This window comes from Ciconia boyciana, chromosome 1 (genome assembly GCF_034638445.1).
Source record: "Ciconia boyciana chromosome 1, ASM3463844v1, whole genome shotgun sequence".
Taxonomy (NCBI): domain Eukaryota; kingdom Metazoa; phylum Chordata; class Aves; order Ciconiiformes; family Ciconiidae; genus Ciconia; species Ciconia boyciana.
In genome coordinates, this window is record NC_132934.1 from 185,788,187 (window position 1) to 185,814,943 (window position 26,757).

The window sequence follows — 26,757 nt, forward strand, 5'->3', positions numbered from 1 at the left end:
ACAGTGAGAGGCTTGAAGAAATGGAGCTAACAACTGTCTTTTGCCTAGAAACTGTGCTGCCATTTAAACTTGATCAAATGTATTGTGCTGTGGATAGAGCTCTTGATTATTAAAATACTGTATAATTAAAAAAATCATGCCAGCTGTTCAGTATCTGTAGTGCAATTCTATATCATGCTGTAGCATAAAATTAATATTGAAATAAGAAAAAAAAAAGAGGGGGTATTGAATTGCAGGAGGAAATGTTGGACAAAGGCCAGCTGAAAAGGAGATGTTTGTTTTATCGTTTTCTATAATATTGGCAACTGATTTTTCTACAGATAATGTGGATGAGTAAGGATATGTTATGTAAAGAGTTCAAGTTCTTTCTCAAGTGATAATTGTTATTATGCTCCCTGTTTGCAGATATCAAAGGCATGCACTAATCACTTTCTAACTTGCTACATTGGTACACAGCCAGATTCTATGTCTTTCCAACTGAAGGAAAGATCAGTTAGAGGCTGATAGAGACTGTCAGTCTTACTCTATTTTCCGGAGTGTCTCATTCAAAACAAGTTTGTAATACTATATGGGCTATGTTCAGTGGTACATCATTGCTGGTAGTCATGGATCACTTTTTACCTACAACATATTAGAGAAATCATTTGATGAAACACTGTCTCGATGGCTTTGTTCTTATTTAAAAAAAATGTTTAGTCAGTAAGAATAATGTTTATCACTGTATGTTTCAGATGACTCTTGAAGTAGCCACTGTATGTTGTGAAGAAATTGTCTACGTCTTCCTTCTATTCATTATATGGCAGCCACTAGGGAATGCTGTAAATATAGCCTGGGGTTTTTTAAATGTGAAAACTCTTGGTCATGATAAAGTAGTGTAAAGTGAGCGTGGTTATGTAAAAGACAAAGCTCACAAATGTAAAAAGTACTGTACCAGGTTCTACTTAGCTGCTGGGGTTGGAGAAAGGAAAGGAAATAGCTGGTCTGAACAAGAGCTGAGACCTTCCTATACAGGTTAGTAGTGTTAAGGAACAGACCTGCTTTCTGAGCTCAATATTTATTTTTCTCAGCTGATCTTGTAGTGTCCTGTAAGGACAGTGTGTTTGACTTGGTGTGTCAATTAGTGAACTTCTGGGTTGCTAAAACAGCTAGTAGACTCATAAATATCACTGAGAGGAACTCTTCTCATATGGAACAAGTACAGGGAAATAGGTTTTACATGTACCAAAATGCAGAAAACCAGGTATCTCTTCAGAAAATTAAGTTCATCCACTTTCCTGCATAAGTTGTTACTGTAGCTGTGCATGTTGGATTGAGTTGATGATAATTTCATTAGTGTGTATTATGAAGTATGATTTTACCAAGTATAGATAAAAGAATATCCTTGATGTTTTTGTGGTGTTTTTAGGTAGTTGCTATCTGTAATTGAGAAACAATTTGCTGTTCTCTGTCAAAAATAGAAAATTCGGTCTTCAGAAGAATGTGCTTTAATTAATCTATGTTAATCAAATTTTAATTAGTCATCTACATTAATGTATGGCTGCTAAACTAAAGGAAGAAACTAAGATGGGGAAAATATGAGTATCGAGTTGAAGTGTTTCTATAATTAGTTGAATGTTTTTTCATGTATTAAAACAGTTGCCAGCAACTTCTAGTTCTCTTCTTCAAGAATATCGGATTTTAAAATAGCTTTTAGAATATGGAACTATTACAGAAATTCCGCAGTCACTACATGTGCCTTGGCTATGAGTTCAGTCACCTTGTCAAATGCCAGCCTGTGCCTGTTTGTACAATTCCTCTTGAAACACACTCTTGGTTCTGGCTATTGTTCAAGCCCTGTGATGTCCTACTCCTCTGCAAAACTCATAAGTTCATTCCATGTTTGTTTGTTGGGACTTCCCCCCCCCCCCAAGTTAACTTTATTTGGATAATTTCTGTCACAAAATGGAAGAATTCTGGGGGAAGAGTTACCAAGAAAGGGAAGGCACTCTGTGCTAAACACCATCATGGTGGTGTTTACACTAAATGTGCAGTTTAAACTGTACCCTTCATGCATTGAGTCTGTGCCTTTAACTGGCAGATAAAGCAGATGCCTAGTATTCCTGGGACAAGACATGTCCCAAACAGGTACTTAGCAGGTTTTTTTTTTCCTTCTTAACCTGCATCTTCCCACATCCACTAGCACCAAGACAAACATTGGATATGATGATACTTTTATTCTGATCTTCTAGGTATCATTCGCTCCTCTGATGGACACTTTTTAGATCAGAAGGAGACTCTAAGGCATCTGCATATATTCTGTAATTGACTGTGTGCAACAAAATGGCAGTGGATTGCTCAGCTGACACCTTGTTGGTGCCCTTAGTGCTGTCTTGACAATACTTGTGTCTATTTCCTTACATGTCCAAGAGTGGATTCCTGTTATGTATCAAAGAAAAGCAGAAGATATCAAACCACAGCAATTGTCAGTGACTTCATTGACAGCTTTCACTGTTGTGCTAAAAAAAACCCCCCAAACTTCTTTGTGAGGCAGAATCCAGAGACATTCAAAGCACCTGTCATAATAATGCTTTTTGTCATCTTTCCTAATGAGATTCCCATTTCAAGCTCAACACTTACAGTAAATCTTCTTAAAGCCTTCTGAGAGTTTCTGATAAAAGGAGCAAGTTTGGTACACCAAGGCAATAGAGAGTGTACACTACTTCTGTGATTTTTTTTTTGAGGGCCTATGTGAGTTACTTTCATTGTTTTCTTAAATACATAGATCTCAGTAGAGGACGATCAGGTTATGGAACTTTTAAACAGATTGGATGTGCATGTGCCCATTGGACCTGATGGGATGCATCCACAACTGCTGAGGGAGCTGGACAGTGTCACTGCACTGCCACTCAATCTTTGAAAGGTTGTAGTGATAGATGGAGTTTCCTGAGGACTGGGGGAAAGCAAATGTCACTCCTGTTTTCAAGAAGTACAGAAAGGAGGATCTGAGGAGCTATGGGCCAGTCAGCTTCATCTCAATCCTTGTGAAGGTGATGAAGCAAATAATCCTGGAAACAATTACCAAACACCCACAGGACAAAGTGTGGCTGGGAGTAGGTAGGATGGATTTATGAAGGGGAAGTCATGCCTGACTAACTTGATAGCCTTCTATGACAAAATGACTACCTCAGTGGACAAGGGGAGAGCAGTTGGTACTGTTTATCTTGACTTTAGCAAGGCTTTTGACACTCTCTCCTGTAACACAGACAAACTTTTGAAATACAGCTTAGTAGACAGTAAGGTGGACTGAAAACTGGCTGAACTGCCAGGCTCAGTGTTGTGATCAGCAACATGAAGTCCAACTGGTATTCCCAGGCAGTTAACACTGGGGCCAGTAGTATGTAACATCTCTGTTAATAACTTGACTGATGGGGCAGAGTGTACCCCTCAACAACCTTGCAGATGATACAAAACTGGGAGGAGTGGCTGATGCACGAGAGGATTGTGTTGTCATTCAGAGAGACCTTGATGCGCTGCAGAAATGGGCTGAAAGGAGGTTTAACAAAGGGAAATACCAGGTCCTGCACCTTAGGAGGAATAACCCCATGCTCTAGTATAGGCTGGGGACTGACCAGCTGGAAAGCAGCTTTGCAGAAGAGGACCTGGGGGTTCTGCTAGACAGCAAACTGAACGTGAGCCAGCAATCTACTTTGCAGCAAAGAAGGTCAACAGCATCTTAGGCTGCATTAGTAAAAGCATCACCATGAGGTTGAGGGAAGTGATCCTTCTCCTCCCCTCAGCCCTGGTGAGATGCATCTGGAATGCTCGATCTAGTTCTGGGCTCCCCTCTACGAGAGCCACATGGACATACTGGAGAGAGTCCAGCGAAAGGCCATGAAGCTGATGAAGTGACTGGAGTGTCTGGCATATGAGGAGAGGCTGAAAGCTAGGATTGTTGAGCCTGGAGAATAGAAGGTTCAAGTGGGATCTTACATGTATAAATATCTGAAGGCAAGAGTGAAAAAAGACAGCTTAGATGCTTCTCATTTGTGCCCAGTGACTAGACAAGGTATTTATGTGCCTTTTTATTTTGAAATACATGCCTTAAATGCCTTTTATTTTTAAGTAATTTAAAATACAAGAGAATATTTGAGCAAAATTAAAAAACACTTTTGTCATGGGGGTTGTCGAACACGGGAGCAGGTTATTCAGAGGGTTGTGGAGTCATCCTTGGAGATAGTCAAAATGTGACTGGACGTGGTCAGGAGTAACCTGCTTCAGCTGACCCTGTTCTGTAAAAGGGGGTTGGACTAGGTAGTCTGTAGAGGTCTCTTCCAGCTTTAATGATACTGCGATAGTATCTTACCGGGTTTCACTTTCAAGTCTAGGATTAGCTTGTAGGCATTGGCTTGGTAGGCACCAAGGTAGTCTGCAACTAGTACTTCAGTACTGGGACAAATGCATTTTATGCAAGTCTGGCAACACTAAGATCTTGTAGCAAGCAGTGCAGAAAGGCATAATGAAGATGGACATGCCTGTATACATGAGTGCCTATATACAGAAGCATTGAGATCCCTAATCCAGATACTGTGATTTGGAATCTTTAGTTGGATTTTTATATCTGTTTGCCAGCATAGCCCTCCTAATCAATTCCTAGAATTTCTTGCTTCTCCCTTCTCAGGCCATTCACAAAGGGAAAAACAGGCACTTGTCACAGAACCTGCCTTCTAGAAATGGATTAACTTCAAAACACAGGTGACTAACTTCAGATTTGCCTTAGTGTTAGGTTAAATGTGACTACATGCATGGTTCACCACATGTCAAATGAAGCATCTATAACTGCTGCTTCAGGGTAGGCACTTGCCAAAAGAGCAGGTTGTTTATTCAAGAATGAACTGGGATTAGGCTGAGGATGCTATCTATAGATATGAAGGGATCTAATCATTGTTTCAGTACAGTCCTCCATCCATCTTTCTTGATTTTGGAGCTCTCAAAGTTGTACATGTGGCATTCCTTTTCATTTCTCTGACGTTCCACAGTGTAAATTCAAACAGACAGTGTAATAGTTGTGCGTTTGGTGTTTTGTCAGGGATCATCTGCTTGTAGTCTCAAGTAAAGAGAAAGATCTGTGTAAAGAACACTTAAACGTCTTAGAAATCATCAGTCACTTGGCCAAGCTGTTGATGTAGATGTTCACTGAAGTTGAGTTTGCTCTCATCTAGTTGGTGAAGGAAAAGTGGAGGAAGAGGTACTGATAAAATTCTAGTAAAGCCATAATTGTGTCCAGATTATTTCTCAGGTCATATAGCTGACATTCACCTTAAGTAGTTGCCTGCTGATGGAGACTGTTCCAGCAAACCTGCTGATGTTTGTAGCTTACACAGCAGGGCCTATTGGTGTGACACTGTGGTGGGGTCAGTATGCTGTGCTCCTGCTCATGACTTTGTGTTAATGCACAACTGTTGGGAGGTGCTCAGTGGAGCTGTTGTCTTTAATGCTTGACAAATGCTGTATGCTAGGCTTTAAATGAGGTGCTGTATTTTGGAGATCAGTACTTCAATTTTTAATGACTGTTACTTATCCTTACTATCCCAAGTATCTATTGCCTTTCTGTAGTCTACAGTGACAACTGTAGTGATGTACATTTAAAGAGAAAATGGCCTTTTACCCTAAAATAGTCTGCTCTATGAGAGATGATAACACAAGTCTCATGATTTGGAGTTTTAATTTATGTAAATTCTGTGCTGAAAAAGTTCATGATCTTTGTGTACTCTGTGTGTTGAAGGTGAGAATAACATGCCCAGAATTTGTAGGACTCCAGCAGATGATGCTACTCAGGGAACTGATTTATGAGTGTGTGTCATGCAATTCAAAATGAATTATCTAAGGGGCCTTGACTCATGGACAGAGTGGTTCACATTCCCAGTTGTCCATTCCACCCTTGTTCTTCAGTTGCCACTTCTGCTGAAGGAACAGCACGGGTGTTTGCGTACCAGTTTCTGAATCTGTACAGCTTTTAAATTTGTAGTAATTTTTGGTCTTCTTAATATGTTGTGCTATTTAGCTAAAAGTGCCGCTGCTCAACAAACCATTTCTGCAGTGGCAATCTAAAAGATTATTGGATTGAACATGTGAAAATAAAAAACAGGAGTTGTCCTCATTTGAAAAATCCACCTGTGTGATTTAGGAAAAATTCACATGCTATGAGAGAGGTACTTGTGTGTAGTGGGGCCAATGTTGATAGTGTGTTTTGAAGAATTGTAGTTATTTCTGGGAAAAGTCATTTCTCTTATTAAGAATATTATTTAAAACATTTACTTCTCATACTGCCTTTGGAGATTTATTCACTTGATTTTCTTGATCTTGCCATAAAATACTAAACTTCTGCATCATCAATTCATAAGCATACTGTGGAGGTAACTTGCGTTTTAAAGTGAATTTGTCGTCTTTGTCACTTTTAACCATGGACTAAGTAGTAAGAATTGTAGGTGACTAACTAAAATGAGTTAATTCTAAGCAAGTGAGATATATGGGAGGATAACAGGGGAGGCTATAATAAAAAGGCAGCTTCATCCTACATAAGGAAACTTGTGAGTTTGTGTTTTGGGGTTTTTTACAAACAAGATATCCTGCTTTCCTCTGGAACTTTGAAATGTTATCTAAACAAAACATGGCTTTAAAAAATGTGAATATAGTGGATTTTTTTATTTATGGTTGATACTTCTAAAATAGTATGAAAAGTTTCATCATCTTGATTTGTGGAGCTTTTTGGAATAACCACTTAAAGTACTGCTATGTGAATGAAAGGTTTTGAAATGTGACTCTGTATATATATTTTATTTACATGCTAAGAAACGTGGGGCATTTACAAAGAAAATGTCTCAGCACAATACAGTCTGTGTGTACATGAAATACTTTGATATGGGTGTCTTAATCCTTTTCTCTGGTATAGGAGACTTACTGTCTGGCTACTGGACTCTTCTGCTTTTATGCTACAAGTAGTTTTATAGTTTTTTATTCTTTGCTTAGTGCTTTAGTTTCTGAAGTTTGTTATTATTAAAAATGGGTATCAGCAAAGTAGTCATTCTTTTTGAGTTTTCTGTAATGCTAAGCCTTTAACTTAAAAAGCCTGCTATATAGCATGGAGGCTTATTAATTTTTTTTTATCAGGCTTCTTTTAGTTTCTAAATAGCAAGTATGCTTGGCTATTTAAATTACATTTATCATGTTGATATCTTTGGACTTGAATAAAATTCATGCAGGTGGCACAATATGTATTCTGTTGGGAAGAAGCTGTAGTGTTTTTGGCATATTCAAGAGGAAAAAACTTGTGTTTAGGAGTGCCACTCCATTATTATAAGTTTTGTTGTTCATGCAAAGTTACTGTTCATGGTGAAGGTAGCTGTGGCTCTTGGCAGAATGTTTCTTCTGGAAGCTAAGAACCTAAAGTATAAACAAGTACGTGGGATGTAACAACTTTTCACATTCTGTAAGCTTCTGTCCAGATATATTAGAAATAACTGTGAACAGCCTTATTTGTTATTGTTCCTCACAAGAGAGGGATCTTGAAATGCTACCCCCTCCTCCCCCCAGAAAGTTCTTTTTGTACTTGAGCAATATTCAGAAATACTCTTTGGTTCCCCATACATGCTAGTCTCTATATCCATGAGATAAAAATCCAAAGAGTGAAGATCTTCAATTAGTCAACATCAAGGTTTGCGTCGATTGTGTTGCAGGTGCGTTGGTTGATTCCATTGAAGCTCGACATTAGTGCACATGTGCCCTTTTTCTGAGTAACTAAAAACATGGAGACTGTGAGGAAATACTGGATGAGAGAAAATGTCTGGCTGGAAGGAACATCAGAAACAACAGTCTCAAAAAAAAGGTGTAAGACTGTCTACACAGGAAGGTAGGCTGTCTCCAGTGAAGATCTTTCTCTAATCCTTTTAGGAAAGAAGGCATTTTCCCTTTTTGATGTGGAAGGCTGAAGGAATTTAAAGCAAGTTGCAACTGTTTTTGTAGTTAGATGCCCTCTGTGAACTATTGGTGGATTACATAAGGAAGTGAAAAACATGAGTTCCACTAGGAATCTCTCTACGTTTTAAGAAGAATTAACTCTGTAAGATCAATCAAGGACAGCTTTTTGCTCGTACTGACTCTGTCAGTTCAAGTTTTAGAAGGTAGTGTCTCTGAGTTAAAATTCCAGGAGGGGAAATCTGGTAAGTGGACTTGCTCAGGATCTGGTTAACTGGTACATTCATAGCAAAAAAATAACATTTCTCTTATATAACTGTATCTTAAGGAGGGGTAAGGAAACTTTAAAGTAAGTAGAGGAAGGAGAAGGATGAGAAACTTCATCGTAGATACTGCCAGAATAGTATGTTTCCACTCTGTAATGAGAATGGGTAGTGTAAAACATGTTGATGACTGATACTTTGGGTCCCTGAGGTAACATGTAAGCCAAGAGCTGACATGTGTAGCAACTGACTTACAAAATACTTTATCAAGAGAACTTTTTTTAGTCTGAGTGGTCTACATTGGGAATAACTGCTCCAAATACCCATCTGAAGACCCACAAGAAATGCCTTCAACATCTCTGCTCATAGCTGCTCCTACTGATGCTCTGCTCATATGAAATTATTTGCTTTCTTTTGTGCAGTCCCCACACTTGTCCAAAAGCTTTCAAAAAAACAGTTGCTCATGAAATTAGTTGTGTGATGACCACAGTGACATCTTAGAGCATTGGTTTGCTCTGAATTTGTATTCTTATGAGTGTCCTACAACTTTCAGTACAAACTTACACTGCTGTTGTTAACTTACTCCATTGTGTCAACAGTTTTATGACTGGATCATTAGGAGTAATAGTAAAACTGGAAAGTCAAGTGCTCTAAAATGAATGATACTATTTTTCCGAATGTGTTTATATACTGTGGTATAATGCAGATTTTTTTCTTTGGCAGTATTCTCATATGCTGCGGCTTATGTCACATCTCACAAGTTAGTAGTCTTGACACAGTACAATAAAGACGGGAAGTCTTATCCATACTTCACACATTTAAAACAGGCAGTAAGATGTCAAGGCCAAATTCTGCAGGCATTGATCATATAGCCCAGGAGTTATGTTTTCAGGGATGTTTATCTTAAGAAGCATTCACTGATGTCAGTTGATGTGGAATGCTCAGCATGTTAGAAAATCTGGTTCTGGATGCTGTAAGGCAATATGAAAATGAAAGCAAAAATCTGTTTCGTGGGTGTCAGTACTTTCATAGAACATTATCCCATTTCATTCACACTCTGGTGCGTGTTAAATGAGGCAAGTGCTCTTCAGGAAAACATGTACAAAAAAATACTTTATATTGTGTCGCTTGGTATCTGTATTTCTGTCACTTAGAACGGCTCCTTGATTTGTACCTTACAACCTGTTTTCTTTAGTGTAATTCAGACACGTGGTTGCTGTTAGAACAGTAAGTCTGAGCTAGCCAGTCATCTCTGAATTTTAGTATTATTTTTCTTCTGTACTACATTCATCTCAAGAAAATGTCAGTTGTTTTAACTTACCAGATACTTGCAGATCACTATTAAGTGTAGGTTAATTTGGGGTGGGGTGGAGTGAATTAAAGAAATGAGTAAACTTCAGATCCTCAGTCCTGCATATGAAGTGCTCTCCTAGCACAACTTCCAGATTTATGGCTATTTAACTGTAAGAGTCTGTTTCATAAGGCTCTGTCATGTCTGTAACAGTATGTCTGGGGAAAAATAATATCCCATTTGTAGTCTGTTTATCCTTTTGGGCTAATTCCTAGATGAAAGATGTCTAATACATTTAAGCAATGTGCTTTTTCTAGACGTCTCTCTCTGTGTAATTGGACATAGCAGATAAATGAGTAGGCTTCTGTAAATTATATGCAGACTTCAGTAGTAGACTGGCATGTTAAATTTCTATAGCTCATATTGAAAAGGCAGTGAAAGGTCAGCACTTGGAAGTGTAAAATCAGAGAAGAAACTTAAAAATCAAGCCTTTAATAGTCTTTTGTGCAGTCCCTAGGTTTTTATTTTAGTTTTGTGTTGTACATTTTACAGCTTGACCACTGTGGGAGAGTGTTCCTGGGACAGTAAGTCTGTTCTGACTGTGTCTGTTCTGCTGTCCTAGTGAACTCTAGGTTCCTGCACAAAAGTTTTCTAAATTGTGCAACTTGTCATTAACAGTTTTGTAAACTGCTAATCTGTGTTAGTTTTCACTTCCAAAAAAGGTAGCCTATGTAGAAATCTGATATGAACATCATAGCCAAACTAGTTAATATTCATGATCCAGGTGAACGCTAATGTTCATACTTTGAAGTGTTCTGTAGCTTTATTGTAGGCAGTTTATTTGCTGCACCTATAGCCAATATACATTTTCAATGAAGTTTCCCTCAGTTTTTGAGGGAAGTTAAACTTTATATTGTATTGATAACATGGCTAGATGTGTAGTTGAATTTGAAAAACTATTTAATTACTTTACTCATATTTATTTTCTGAATGGAAAGATGCTGCATTTTATGGAAAAGATATGAGCAATTCTGACAGTTCCCAGTAATCTCAAAGCTAAGACCTCATTTCCAAGTCTGGCTGAATCCTATATTTTTCCATCCCAAATAGATGCCCTAACTGTTTATAAAGTTATTTTAAAAGCTATACTCCTTGAATAACTTGTAAGGAGTTGTTTTAACTTTTAACTTGTTACATTTGAAGCACTTAAAATTCATGGCTGCCTTCTGTGTTTATAGTCATCCTATTTAAAGTTTTTGTTTAACATGAGGCTGATCTTGTACTTCTAAACCTGTCGCACAGCTCCAAAGGAGCTTGTGCAGTTGTACTTTCAATGTGTAAACATACATGTGTTAGACCTTTCCAAAGCAGCAGTAAATTCTTTAATGAAGAATGTTCTTCTTGTGACTCGTTTGCCATTCTGCTTGAGTAGTCTGCTCTCTTCAAAGCTGGTGCACGGAGCAGCTCTCCCCTAGCTAAGAGTTCTCTCCTCTAAGAATAACTCAGAAGTGCAAAGCCTGTTACATATGGGACAAAATATGTTTCCAGTGCAGATATTTGAGACAAAAACAGGTTAATGCAGTCACATATGACTAGAAATGTTGCATGCTTCAGTCAAAATTACAAAACAATTGCAATGTTTATCAAATGCTACTTGTACTATAAACTTTCCAATTCATTATGCTTGTATGTAGTATGGCCTAAAAAAGAAATAATGCTGTTTCAGCAGAGCAAGTGTACAAAATACCATGTTACAAGTTGCTTTTTGAATCACAAATACAAACTAAACTCATTTAGATAAATGGAGGAAGCTTTTTATTCTGGAATTTAGTATTTCAAATAGCCTGTGCGTTCATTGATGGTATTGACACTAGAAAAATATCACTTGTTTGGTTTCAGGTGTAGCTGTTATCAGTGCTAGCAGCAATGGACACCAAGAGTAATCTTAACTTACACAGCAAGTTAGCATTATCTTGAGATGCTTAATCAGAGTAGGATTTGATGGTGTATATAGTCAGGTGTGTACAAATTACACACAAACTTATTGCAATGCAGCTGTACTGTTCAGGAACACATGCAGTTTACTAGCAATGATCTGTATCATAAGGCACTCCTCCAAACCTAATCCAGGGCAAAAAGGAGCTCTAGTTATACTTGATTTTTAGCAAATTTTAAATTCTGAGTGTATCTGACACTGCATTGTATGTATTTCATGCTTGTAATCGTTTACAAGGCATTAATGGAGGTGTTTAGTTGTAAGGAACTAAGTGTAAAGAAAAATCTAAAAGCTAATAAAGCTCTTCTGTCTTATTCTTTCTATAAAAATATACAGTAAACCAAAATGTGTGAACTTCCTTAGAGTGTAGATCAGCTCTAAAGAAACATCTCTAATAGAAGGCTACTTTCTCTACTGCTTACAAAACATGTAACTGATTTCTTAGATGTTCAGGGAACAAAGAAAATACCTAACTTCCCAGGGTTGTGGGGTGGGTCAGTTCTTTGCTTTTTGTTCTGTTTTGGTTAAATACAGTACTCCAGAGTTAATGCTTTGTGGCTAGCCGGTCCTTATAAGCTGGTAGCTTTTTGATGAAATTCCTGAGAATTACGTCTGCTTAGCCACCACGCACTGCGAAATGCTGAAGTTAGTGACTAACAATGATACCATAGGATTAGATTTATAGAAAAGTAAATAATAAAAATTTTCTACTAGCTGTGTCAAGATGGCCAGTTACAAGCTGACTGGAATGGTGTTTTTACAGGTACTTGAAGTTGACTGTAGAACACCTAGGTTTCCACTGAAAGGGGGTGCAAGATTTTGTGCAACTGCTTAGCAAACTAGATCAAGGAACAGATCTGAATGAAAACCCACTGATTTGGTTTTTTGGCAGTTGACTCTTATTTAGGTCAATTTAAAATGACTGTGGAACTTCCCTTTAGATGTGCATTGTACTGCAAGTGACAGATTTTTGTCTTGCCCTGTGTATGCATGAGCATATGCACACATTTAACAGTGCTTTTCTTAGGGAAGCAGGAGTGAGTATTGATGGCTCAGTTGAATAAGTTTAAAAACAGAGATGCACCTATATCTGAACTGCTGTTAGTTTCAAAGCAACACTTTCGTTGGGTGTTATACAAAATAATAAAGCTTCTTACAGAAACAAACTTGGCATCTGTATATGTCAAAGATATATAAGAAATTTAAGCAGACTTGTGTTAAGTAGAAGGCTGTTTGTCGTGTTTTCCTGTTTATACTTTCATGGCATGAGGTGGTAAAATAATTTTTAATAGATATGTTATTTTTATTACCTTCAGATGTTAGCCATGTACTAAAATGTAAGCAATGGAAATTCTTCGTATGAGGCTGAACAGCCTTTCACAATTAGAGTAATTTATTTGAATAGTCTCTATGGGCTTGTTCTGTGGTTCATACCTCATTGGGTGGGGTAAATCTGTATCAGCTATATAACAAGTTGTGGAGCAGAAACTTTTCAAGTGCAACTAAGAAGCTGTTGCAAGTAAGTTAGTGTATAGCTGCCTTGAGTAAAAATAGAACTATTCAGTCATTTGAATACCCTACACCTTTTCCTTTTTACACTGATAAATCTGAGTGTCAGTATCTTATGTTTCAAAGTAGCTAGATGGGACTTTTTTCTTAAATAATGGAGGAACATTGCTTTTTTTAAAAAAAAACAAAACAAAAAAACACAAAAATCAACCAGTGTGAGCCTTGCTGAAGAGGTTTTTTGATTCTTCTGTGAACTGTGTAAGCTTATAGATGTTGTGATCTTAGATATTCTTTTAATTTATAGTAAGCCGTAGGAAATGGAACTTCTTTAGGTGGCTGCCCATATACACCTTCCTGTGTGGATACACTGGAAGAGCCTGAACTCAGACCTTTTGTGCAGTGCAAGTGTGCCAGCTGGCTCGTGTTTGGCATGCTCTGTTCTTTGCTGCCTCAACAAAAAGCACATCTCAATTCATGCCAATCACTTCTTGGCTATAGATGAAGATGGTTCTTGTCTTCGTTAGGCTGTAGTAAAACCTTTTTTCTAATGAGTAGCTGCCCCCCCCACCCCCCCCTTTTTCCCCTGATGTGGTTAATTGAATTTATGAGCTTTTTTTTTGAAAGTCTGTTGGCAGCTTCTTTATTTGAAGCTTCCTTCCCATCAGTATTTCCATCCTGAAAGGTATGATCAGAGTGCCCTGGATTGAAATACTGTTACTCATGTGATGGGGCCCTGCTAGATACAATAGATCACCAGAAGTGTGCCTCTGCTACCATTCATAAATATTTTTTCAGGCCTGAAATTTCACATCTAAGCATCTGCATTTGTAGGGATGGGGACTTCAGGTTGCAGATTTACCACGTGGGCAGAGCTTAACTGGCTCTGAACCCAGGATCCTCCTGTACAGTGTCTCTAGGGACCTAGAGAAGGGGGTACAGCTTCCTTGCCAAGCTGTATGTCTGTCTCATCTGTCACAAGTAATCAAGTAACCCTTTTCAGGGGGGCTGTGAAGGTGCTTCTGTGAGCAAAGGGAGTTTTGAAACAGAATTATTCAAGAAATATTACTTCGGAAGATGTTCTTGTTTGCGCCAGCGTTGTTACCAGAGCTTTTTTTTAGTGCTAAGTTGTTTCTGGGGAAGGTTCTGTTTAGAATGGTATGGAGAGCATAGCATCAAAAGGAAAGCAAGGAACCTAGTCTTTGTAGTATTCCACTTCATTATTTTGTGGCTTCAACTCCCCAGCTTTCAGCTGTGTTGTGTTGGCTGGTTTTGTGTGCACATGTGAATGATTACCACTGTCTCAGAAATGGACTGATAATGGAGACAACTCAAGAAAGGGGTGTTTTAGTACCGTTACTGTGTGCCACAGACCAGCTGCAAGCCGTGTTCAAAATCTTGTCATCAAAGGCCTTCTCCAGAACCAGCAACTGCTTTCTGCTTTTTCTGTCTGTCTTGGTAGTAAGTTCATAAATATTGTTGAGGGTCCATTGATACCACTTCGGCACGTTGTGAGCACCTTATCTCTCTCTTAGCATCGCATCATAGCGAAGACTTCAAGTATTGATGTAGTACTCTTAAGGACTATTTTTATTGTTGCTTTTCCATTTCCCATGAGGCATTTAGCATGTTGTTTCAGGGTATGTACTGGATACTTCTTTCTGTCTTGTGAAAGATACTCCCAATATGGCTACAAGGACTTTATCTGTTAATGTCAACATGGTTTTCTTCTGGCCCAAGGAAAACACTTGCCAGGGCTGCTGTTGAAAGGCTTAGTTTGTCATTTAATCTTTAAGTATCCCATCTTTTGTAGATGATGAGGACTGTTTTGAAGTTGCACAACAGCAGTTCCCTTTGGGTACTCTGTAGCAAAACAATTTGGTTTGTTAAAATGTGTAGGAACAAATGATGTCTAGATATTTTGAAAAGTACAACCATTTTTCAATTTCTCGTGCAGACATAAGGATTCTTACGAAGTTCAGTGGAAGCCCCTTCCAGCACAGCCCCTTCTGCTGTGCTGGAAAAGTGGTGTCACAAACTCAGCTACACCCCATTCTCCTGAATAAAGAATACTGTTCTTATTTGTTCAAGTACCACTACTTACAGTACTGGTGATGGGAAATTCTGTCAAAATTCAGTTGTACTTTGAGGTGAAAACAAAGGGACTGATTTATTAAGCTTTGAGACATACTTTTCTGCTATTAAAGTGGAGTTTTTGCATATTTAGGACTTGATTTTTCAAATAAGTGCTCATCTGATTCAGAGATGTTTGATTTGTTGATGGCAAATCATGTGGTGCTTCGGGATCAGTTTCTGTGACCTGCAGGGCTGCTGTTGTTGGCACCATGCATGTTACCTGCAAGAAACAAGTTTTCTTCAGGAAATAAACTATTGTGGAGAATTCTCTATTTAAGAAGAAAGGCTGTTCAAGTCCAAGTTTCAAGGACAGGTAGCATAACCTTTTTTTGAAGGGCAAGAACATGTGCTCTTTTTTTTTTCCTGTATGTATCCTTTCACCCTGAGTGAAAATGCAATATGCAGACATACTGCCTTTGCAGGTTGGTTTTTGCAGTCCTTCTCCCACTCCAGATCTTCAGAACCAGCTGAGAAATCAAGCTTCCCAGTGGTGAAGACCACCCATGTTGACACTTTGGATCATAAGAAAATGCAGCTGTCTGACATCTGAGCCAAATAGATTCCAGAATTGAGACCTTCTGTGTTAGGAAACACCCTATTTCATTTCCAGCACAGAAGACTTTCATCCTGTGGAAGATGAGCAAGTTCATGAAGGGTATCCCCTTCTACCTGCTGTTCTCCCTCTCTTTTTCTGGCCCTTCTGCAGTAGGCATCTTTTTGCTAGAGCAGTAAAAATGCTTTATCAATATAAAAGAAGATGTTTCTGTGAAATTGCTCCCTTATTTTGAAGGAGGGAGAAGAGTTTGGGAGCAACCCATCCCCCTCCTCAGGAAGGACTACAGTTGTCTTTAAAATTGTCTGCAAACTCAAGTTCAGAAAGGTAATGCTCCATGTAACAATTGCTTCTCAATGCAGGGAATGCCTGTATAGGATACATCTGATACTTGTGCCAAAATACAGGTAGTGTTTGAACTCTCAGGCTACTAACTATTTGGGAGATACCTGCTCAATAATACCAAGGCAGTTTTGATTCCTGGATGTTACAAATCTTTTTTCTGCAACTGAAGGTTTTATGTACTGCTTCAGGATTGGGTGTCTCAAAGGAGGTGTGTGTTTGTGCGAGCCTGTGTTTGTGCAGATGGGGAATAAGAAGCACCCACACTTTCAGCTCTTTGTTTTTTCCAGTCTAAGTACCAATACTAGATGGCTTTTAAATGTAGAATGATGTTTCTACGTCATCCTTCTGTCACAGTTTAAGTTGAGAGCTTTCTGAGACAGATGAATCTGAGTAGGTGAGACTCTTGTGAAATGTCTTTTTTTTTTTTTTTTAAATACCCATCTGCTGTGATTACTCAGAAGCAAATACCCGGAAGTTTCTTAAGGGAAGCCTCATTGGGTCACCTACTGGAAGCTGAAGAGCCGTTGGCTAATTTTTCTCCTCTAGCCCTTTGTGGAAGGTTATGAAAGGGATTAGTCAGGGTGTTCCCATATGGAAAAGTCTCCAATTCTGTCATGGTGGTCTCAAACTTGTAGCATCAATTGAATTCTGTTTGAAGAACAAGGTACAATTTGAGACACTGAAATTTCAGAAGTTGTAGATTTGACACTGAGGTGAGATTGGACTATTTTCTGAGACAGCAGCATCCTCAAAGACACCAGTTACTGTTTTGGAATGGGTTGCAGTGGATTTGAATAGTCTCTATGGGCTTGTTCTGTGGTTCATACCTCATTGGGTGGGGTAAATCTGTATCAGCTATATAACAAGTTGTGGAGCAGAAACTTTTCAAGTGCAACTAAGAAGTTGTTGCAAGTAAGTTAGTGTATAGCTGCCTTGAGTAAAAATAGAACTATTCAGTCATTTGAATACCCTACACCTTTTCCTTTTTACACTGATAAATCTGAGTGTCAGTGTAAAAGCAGTGCAGCTGCTTGAAGGAGAAGTTACTCTCATTAAAGTAACTGAATAATTAAAATTAATCTGGATGCAGTACCAGAACTGTGAATAGCTAGTCTTTAAAAAGTTCAAGTTCTCTTTTAAAACAAAACAAAGTAACCAAACAACAAACAAACAAAACAAAACTAACATGCAAATACTTAGCTTCTGGTATGTATGATTATTTGGCATTCCATAAGGAAACAGTCAAAGTGGTTTTCTAAAGCGTCAGTCTCCTACTGTGTGGTAATTCCCAGAAGTGATCTGTTTGCATGATGATGATGGGCCATTTTAGTGATTTAAATGTCACTCTGCGCATATTTGTGCCGAGTAATGTGTGATTTTCTTCTTGTCTGCTGTCTTTTTACTCTTCCCCACTGTTCTGTATCGTTTTCATTGCTGATGGTGTTCAGACAAGCTAATGTACCCCTTGCCTGTGTCTCAGTAGTGTAAATAGGTATGAATTTTGTAACTGTTAAATCTTTTTATAAAAGCACATACTAGGGCACATCTTTCTAAAGTATTTCTGAGATTTGCCTGGAGATTCTTCTGCACTAATGCGTAACTAAATTTTCTTAACTTAAGGTGACCATTGCGTCTATATCTACAGGTCAGTAGCATATTTTCTTGTTTGAGCAGCTTTATAGATGCACCTTGAAACTTTATATCTCAGTAGCAGTATTCAAACTTTCCCTTTTGGTTGTTTGCCTTTGAGAACAGTGCAGATAATACTAAACATGTTCTCAGGAATTTGAAAGGCAAGGATTCAAAACTGTGCCAAATACTAAACATACGGATTGCTTCTGAAACTGCCTACAGTAGCTTTTAATCTGTTTGTGCACTGAAAGTACTGGTAACTTTTTACTGATTTATAATGGCAGCAACTGAAAAAAATGCTTAAATGGGGTGATTGTGACTGATAAATTAACAAGCTGAATACTTAAAGGCTATTGACACAGCTTAAGTCTGACCACTTTATAGTACATTATAATATTTCTATATGATTGGTATTGATAATTCAGTTCCTTTTCTTGTAGTTGTTTTGTTGAAGAAGGAAATACAGTATTAGTGTTTTGAAGGTTGTCATTGAAACAGAGATGTATTATAAAATATTTTGCCCAACTGCTGTAATAATGGAATATACAATCAATTTAGTAATTTAACTTCCATAGTAATGAACCAGAGAGTTTGAGCCTCTTATTTGAAAAATTTGCATCCCTGCTTTGTGCTAGTGGGCTGTTGATTTCATCTTCTATTGTGTATTTCACCTCACCTTTGTTACGTATGTTTCTTAAAGACCTTTCTGTATTGCTTTTCTCTTTACTTTTATTCTTTTGTCATTCCATTCAACTTAGCTCCTACATGGATTACAGGGAAAAAAAAATCAAACTAGGATTTAGACTACTGTAGCCCTAACATCCCATTTTGGATCCCTGTGTTATTGTTCTTATCTTTGATAGTCCTCTCTTGCTCTTTGTCTAAAGAAAAATTTCTGTGGCAGGAGTCACTTGGCAATATGGCATAGCATGCAGCACAGATTTCCATTGAATGACAGGCTCATAGGTGCCACTGCAACAGCTACAAGTGATGATAAAAGAATTGTAGCCAGCAGCCGGTTACCAGGAAAACAATAACTTTCCCTTAGGCTGTCCCTTACAAAAGAGGACGCAAAATATTTCTCAGTATAATCAGATAAGTAAAAACTAATGCTCACAGGAAAAAGTAATTCATAATTGGTGTTCAGATTAATTGTGTTCCTGTTGCTTACAGTTTAAAAAGAAGTTAAGATGTGTATGTATGGTATTAATTCCAGTCTCAGTTTGTATTTCTCAAATACTCATTTTAAGACACTTACTCAAAGTTTACTTATGAAACCATCCTTTCCAATGGAAATAAACTGCACAGGAACGGAAAAAAGACTGTTCTGGCTCTTGTGGAGTCTTTGTTTCAAGTAGTACAGAGTGTGGAAGATGCTTTCTTAACTTGCAAGATTATTACACTTGGCAAGAATCTGTACTGGTTTGTGAGCACGTGCAATTTTAATCTTTACATAAGGTCTAGGAGGGAAGATGAGTACTTCACTTGTCTGTGCTAATGGGGAAGGCTAAAGCCCGTTTCCCCTTTCTTGGATTCATGCTTCTTAGCTCATTGTTCTTTCGTAATGAAATTGTAATGAAGTTGTAGGTAGTGACCTATGAAGAAAAAGGTTGAGGTTTGAATTTTGATGATTTGAGAGGCTTCTGAAACTGGTGGCCCCAGTTCTGGAATTGGCTCCATTCTTGTCATAACAAAACCTGACATTTGCTGACGACTTCAGTTATGGTTTTGTAATACCTCAAGCTTTTTCAGATCCGTGGCAAGGGAATAACTGAAACTTTTTTCCTAGTATAATACCATTTGAAATTAACTCATGATCAGTGTCATGGTATTTCCAGATACCTCAGCTTGATTTTTAGAAATTGTAAAATGATCTTTATGAAGAATGGTGTAGCGTTTAGAAATAGTAAAATATTATAGGCTTTAAGATGGCAGTGGTGACTCTAGAATACAGATAATAGATGGTAGTAAATCCAAGAGACAGATTTTACTACTAAATTTGCAGTTAATATGTTGACACAGAAATTAGGGTTCATATTTCCAGATAATTTGTTCCCTGAAGGAGCACATGAACCTGGAATTATTTTCTTAAATTACTAGCAAGAGACAAGCATAAAAAGGGAGGAAAAAGATTCTGAGTAGTCATCAGAAACAAAGATACTGTCATTTTCATCAAGAATGTCTGCAATAACCTAACTACCTGATTTGCATTATTCTTGTAGCTGTTGCTTTCACTGAATACTTGTTTCCAAATGTATTGTTCAAAGTAGTTTTCAGAATGACAATTCCAGTGTAGTTTCTTGGTCTGTAGAAGCCAAAACCACTGCAGAGTTCTGGATTTGGAAGAACTTAGCATCTTTTAAAACACGGTACAGTTTGGTATTCTCCATCACCTCAAGATCAGAGGATTTGATTTTGCTGTTGCTGTAAGCTGATTTAAGACCTTCCTGCTAGGAAGAGGGGCTTTTTTACTGCTCCTCCTGATGATGGAATTAGTAATTGGGCATCTGTATGCTGAGGTGGAGCAGGGAGTAAATTGCTTGTAACCCTGGATACAGCCACTAGCACTGACCTGAAGCAGGGACCAGGCACATGTGGCTCAGATGGTGGCACCTTTCTTTTTGGTGGTAGCATGGTCTTTGTCCAGCTGTGAAGCCATATTCCAAGTGTGCAGTTGTAGAAAAAAATTATTTGTAGAGTTTGGTGGTGGGGGGGGTGTGTTTATTAAAGAAATGAAGGGGTCTTTCTCCCTTTACACACAGTTCACTTGCAGTCTAGCAAAGCTGGCTGGTCTCAAAGGAATTTGATTTTACTAACAGCCAGATGAGAATAACTTTGGAAATACTTTGAAGTTGCAGTGAAAAGCAGAAAGGTAATAACACTTACTCTGCACATGTACACTGCAAGCCTGCTACCTGAAGTAGATGTGTACTTGTGCATTTAAACTCATTTTAGAGAAGAGAATCTTCAAAGATTTTCTGAGGTTGTTGAAGGTTTCTTTTAGTAAATAAATGTCTGAGGCCAGAGTACAACTTAATGCATTTATTCGCCTTTGTGCATTTACTTCTTTACATTCCTTTATCACTTTGTAGTTAGTTGAAGTCTAGTAACATTTTATATTTGATGAGATTTTGCTGCCAGAAACCATTTCTTATGAGATTTGCCCAGAGCTTTCCAGAATGTGTGTGTTTATACGTTTTATTACACTTCTGAGACATTTACACTGGCTGCATATGACTTGGGCGTGTCACCTTCTCTGCTCTCTTTGAAACAAAATGTTTGACACTTCTTGCCTGTTGTTCTGAATTAAAGTAGTATCCTTCAAATTGTATACTTTGATCTTTTAGAACAAGGTTTATTCCCTTCCCCTCCTCTCCCAAAGTGTATCTTGAGGTGGATGTATGCTTTGTCAAATCCTGCTTTTTAAAATTTTGCTGTCTTTCCATGATACTTCTTATTTTACTCTTGCAACCAACTTTTTTTTAATGTAGGATCATCTTACTTTTAACCATTGAAGTTTTAGGTTTTTACCATCTATAGGTTTCACCTAATTGGTGAATGCAGCCATTATCCTGCTATGCTTAGAGTCAGATCTTATTCTTTAAGTCCCCTCTATGTTTTGGGTATATACACATAGATCATATTTCTTTCTTTAATATTGCTCTTGTTTCCTTAAGAGGCTGGTTACTTGCTGGATATGGCAGGCACGTTTAGAATGTAGCTACAAAACAGGTTGAACATTTCATAAAATGCTTAGAAATACGACATGGCACTTGTAAGCCATGGACCTGATATTGGAATAGTTCATTGTCATGAAATGCACAGATACTAACATTTAAACGTATAGTAAATGTCAAACTCATATAGTGTGAGTTCAAAACCTTTATGGGTGAATTTTGAGTCTTCAACCGTGGAATGAACAGCAATATTATTGACAAGGTCTGATTTCAGAAAGTATTAGCCTTAAATCGATCTATATATTGATTTTTATGTTAAAAGATGCAGCCCATGTTCTAGGCAACAATACCTTTTTAACAACAACAAAAAAAATCATTAATAGTACACATCAGCCTGCTAGAAAACCACAGAAGCCTCTTCTATATCTTCATTGTTACGGGAAGTTCATGCAGTGTCTTTTCCAAAGCACCTTTCTTCCATTGGCTCAGTTTGGACACTTAAAAACTAATAGCATAAACAAATCAAAATTCCAAAATACAACTTAAAAAGGATAGTAATCAAGTGTACTTGATTACTTTCTGCCATAAGGTGTCAAAGATTACACCTGTTTCCCTGCTGCCAGTTAACATGGGTGATCAAAGGTAGCTTGTGAAAGGCAAAGTAAACTATATGAGAATATATCCAATTTTTTTCCAAATTAAGAAGTAATTTTAGTATAATTTCTCCAATTTTTCCCAAGGATTTTTTTCAGTGTGTTAATTTATATAAACATGATAATAAAGCATAACTCAAGTCGATATTTTTTATATGCAGGTTTCTACAATCCAAGAACTTGTTACTGGTTATGAAGCCTCTTTGAAAACTTGTGACCTTTTCAGTACATGTGGTAAGTTTCTATGGTCTTGTATTAATTACAGTGGAATTACTAATACTGCTTATGGCAGTTATCAAGAACTGTTGAAGTGCTAATACTTTTTGCAAGAAAATAGTTGTAATACCTTCTAGTAAATGAATGCATTACAGGAAATATTTGCTGAATTTGCCAAGCTTTGTTTTTTGTGTTTGTTTTTCAAATGCAGTCTTCAACCTTATTGGTTACTGTAACTTTTTCCATTTTGTTGCAGAAAATGGAGAGAAAGAGCCCCCAACGACACTGCTTTGGGTTCGGTATTTCCTGGCACAGCACTTTGACAAACTTGGCCAGTGTTCTTTGGCCTTGGATTACATTAATGCTGCAATTGCAAGCACTCCAACATTAATAGAACTATTCTATTTAAAAGCAAAAATTTACAAGGTAAAAAGTGAATTTGGACATGTAGAGTACCTAGTTTATAAAAAACCCAACCCATCAAACTGGTGTGAATGTGTGGATAGTATTTCAGTTAGCAATGAGCATCAGTTTTCATGTGTGTTTCTTTTTGGGCACTGTTCTGTCAGGAAGAAAATGAAAACCCTTTTGTTTAGGTTTTGCAAAGCAAGTCACAACTTACAGCAAATTGTCATTCTGAAAAAACCTGGGGGCAGGGGGGAGCAAACAATAATACCGCCTTTTGTTATTTCTGAGGGAGAAATACCAGTAACTATAGATTTCAGGAGTTGGTCTTATACTGAAAGTTAACTATTTAATTTCTCCCTAATAGCATGTAGGTAACCTCAAGGAAGCTGCCAAATGGATGGATGAAGCACAGTCTTTGGATACTGCGGACAGATTTATCAATTCTAAATGTGCTAAATACATGCTGCGAGCAAATATGGTGAAGGATGCAGAGGAGATGTGCTCTAAATTCACAAGGGTAAGTATATTGCTTTAATGAAGAAAGGTTTTGTTTGTCTCTCTCAGTTTATTTTTCACTTGTGTAACTTTTGACTAAAATAAAAAAATATCTTTTATTAGTGTCTCTTTTTAGGATAATGCTCTTACAAATGCTCTTACACTTGGTGATAAATAACTATATAGAATCACAGAATGGTTTGGATTGCAAGGGGCCTTTTAAGGATCAACTAGTCCAACCCCCCTGCTATGGGAAGGGATATCTTTCACTAAATCAGGTTGCTCAAAGACCTGTCCAGCCTGGCCATGAACACTTCCAATGATGGGGCATCCACAACTTCTCTCAGCAACCTGTTCCAGTGCCTCACCACCCTCATCGTAAAAAATGTCTTCCTTATGTCCAGTCTAAACCTACCCTCTTTCAGTTTAAAACTGTTACGCCTTGTCTGTCACTACAGGCCCTGGTGAAAAGTCTCTCTCCATCTTTCTTATAAGCCCCCTTTATGTATTGAGAGGCTGCAGTAAGGTCTCCCTGGAGCCTTCTCTTCTCCAGGCTGAACAACCCCAATGAAAAACCCCAACTCTCTCAGCCTTTCTTCACAGGAGGGGTGTTCCAACCCTCTGATTTTTTTTGTGGCCCTCCTCTGGACCTGCTTTAACAGGCCCATGTCCCTCTTGTGCTGGGGGCCCCAAAGCTGGATGCAGTACTCCAGCTGTATAGACCCAGTAAATACTGGAAAAAATGGCTGTTCAAAGGTAGTTGTCCAGAAGTATTGTTTTATTGCCACACTTCTAAGTACCTCTCTGGAAATGCATCTGATGGATACCTTGTTTGCAAAACCTGCTGTTTCCCGATAATACCGTTTGAGCTAGCTGTGCAGGGATGTGCACTGTATTCATTATGATTTAGCTTAACCATAAATTAATTTGCACTTGAACATTTAATTCCTTTAAGCTAGTACTACAGACAAAAATTTTGTTAAAGCAAATCTTATCCTTAAAAGATAGGGTAAGCACTTTAAATTCTGTATTTTTGACATTGAACAAAATTGAATTCATAAAGACCAGATTTCCATATTGTTTATGTAACTAAATATGAAGACAGCTACTTGGTGGGATTTCCTGGAGCACATAAATGAATTAGGCTCCTTAATTCTTCTTAATTTTAGGTGTGAAAACACTTAAAAGTGAATCCAAGCTTTCTAGGTATTTCTAGGAACGATTGAAAATTTGAGTACTAAAGCTCATGTATGCTTGTCAGAAGTGTTAGAGCAATACAGAAAAATACGGAACTCTATCATAGATACCTGTGGTAAGATAGGATAAATCTGATGGTAAATAATTAAATGTTGTGAGTTGAACTGGGTTTTCTTTCTAGTACAAAGACTTTTAAAAATTTGGCCGCTAGCATTCGTGATATGTGGACCATGTTTCCAGTTAGTGTATTCTTAATCTAGAGCATTGAAATTATAAAGAATAAATCCTAGGATTTTTTTCTTGTGAAAGTATGCAGTATAAATCTAACTTCACTTATTTAGACTAACAAGTTCCAAGAAACTTTTATGTATTCATACCACATGACAAAGCAGTAAATATATTGGTGGGTTTTTAGACTAGTAGATGCCGCTTACCGGGGGGGAGGGATATGATTTGCTGAACTTTAAGATTTTTTTTTTTAAAATAGTGTTATTTTCCACCCCCAAATTGTAAAAGTAAAGTAAGACACTGTATACAAGCATGAGTTAATCTTAAAAATCTGGTGAGACACTGATCTTGTTCAGATAATATTTTTTTTAAATCATTTAAATCTATTCCTTTCTATCTTGGGGAGCATAGGGTGTCACAAGTATTATTTTCAGTCACTGGGTGGTTATATCGATTTTCTGTTGTATTCCAAGTAGTTGAAGGATTCATTATTTCCTACTGTTGCGGTTTAACCCCAGCCGGCAACTAAGCACCACACAGCCACTTGCTCACTCCCCCCTGGTGGGATGGGGGGGAGAATCGGAAGAGTAAAAGTGAGAAAACGCGTGGATTGAGATAAAGACAGTTTAATAGGGAAAGCAAAAGCCATGCACACAAGCAAAGCAAAACAAGGAATTCATTCACTCCTTCCCATGGGCAGGCAGGTGTTCAACCATCTCCAGGAAAGCAGGGCTCCATCACGTGTAAAGGTTACTTGGGAAGACAAATGCCATCACTCTGAACATCCCCGCCTTCCTTCTTCCCCAGCTTTGTATGCTGAGCATGATGTCATATGGTATGGAATATCCCTTTGGTCAGTTGGGGTCAGCTGTCCCAGCTGTGTCCCCTCCCAGCTTCTTGTGCCCCCCCCAGCCTCCTCGCTGGTGGGGTGGGGTGAGAAGCAGAAAAGGCCTTGACTCTGTGTAAGCACTGTTCAGCAGTAACTGAAACATCCCTGTGTTATCAACACTGTTTTCAGCACAAATCCCAAACACAGCCCCACACTAGCTACTGTGAAGAAAATTAACTCTATCCCAGCCAAAACCAGCACACCTACTAATGGCCTGAAACTAGCTGTAGTTGAAAGAAGCAGCTGGTAAAGCATAATAGCAAAAAATAATAATGACACTTATTTCAGGAAGGAACTTCTGCTATGGAAAACCTGAACGAGATGCAGTGTATGTGGTTCCAGACTGAATGTGCCGCAGCTTATCAGAGGCTAGGGAAGTATGGTGATGCCTTGAAAAAATGTCACGAAGTAGAAAGGGTAAGTAGGTGCAAACACCCATCAATTTCTTTCCCAGTATTTCTCATACACTAACGAAGATACATGCTGATGTAATCAGCGTGATTTTCTTTGCATGTAAATTTTTTTGTATAATGACTTTTAAAAACAGCTTAGTACTTGATGATTTATTGTAATAGATAAGATGTCATCCCTAGATATTATACGAAAAATGATTATTTGAAGTGAAAAGGATTCAATGTAAAATACCGCATCTCCTAACTGTACAACTATTTGTACATTAACTTTATGCTGTCTTTTGCCAATTGTTTTTTTAATCAGAACAATCACATTTCAGTTGGCTTTTAAAGAGTGCATAAGTCTTTGAATAATTACATTATAGTTTTTGTTAACAAAACAAGATTTTTCTGATTGGGATTTTTTCCCTAGTGACAGGTTCTCTTGGACAGTCAGTATTATAAGGATATTTCTATGCCTGTTAAATATTGCTTGTAAATAATATCAGTTGTAACTTTATTCACCTCTATCTAAATAAAAAAAAATAGACTAAGCAAGGGAAGTGCATAAGACTTGTGTGGTTTTTCTGTTTTTCTTGAAGCATTTTTTTGAGATAACAGATGATCAGTTTGACTTCCACACATACTGCATGAGAAAGATGACTCTTCGTGCCTATGTAGACCTCTTGAGATTAGAAGATGTGCTCAGGAAACATGCCTTTTACTTCAAGGCTGCTCGATCAGCAATTGAAATCTACTTGAAGCTCCATGATAATCCTCTTACCAATGAAAGCAAAGAACAGGAAGTGAATTCAGGTACCTAGACCATAATGGAGGCTCATATATGTATGACACATGTAAAAGCTTATTAAGCTAAGTTATGTGCTATAGAATAAATGTGAGTTGTAACATACGCAAGTTTTTCCTCTT

At 37.8% G+C, this 26,757-nt stretch overlaps 1 protein-coding gene across 4 annotated transcripts in view; it reads left to right on the forward strand.

Moving 5' to 3' along the window:
• NAA16 (N-alpha-acetyltransferase 16, NatA auxiliary subunit) overlaps window positions 1-26,757 on the forward strand; it is a 79,149-nt gene that overhangs the window by 43,135 nt on the left and 9,257 nt on the right. For 2 of the 4 annotated variants that reach the window (XM_072850126.1, XM_072850127.1), the window contains 5 exons: window positions 22,164-22,236; window positions 22,475-22,644; window positions 22,991-23,143; window positions 25,724-25,852; window positions 26,430-26,643. In XM_072850126.1, the coding sequence (XP_072706227.1) occupies window positions 22,164-22,236; window positions 22,475-22,644; window positions 22,991-23,143; window positions 25,724-25,852; window positions 26,430-26,643 (739 nt within the window). Of the gene's footprint in view, window positions 1-7,712; window positions 7,886-22,163; window positions 22,237-22,474; window positions 22,645-22,990; window positions 23,144-25,723; window positions 25,853-26,429; window positions 26,644-26,757 lie in introns of those variants that run through there. The other 2 variants (XR_012040406.1, XM_072850128.1) reach the window with 2 other exon arrangements.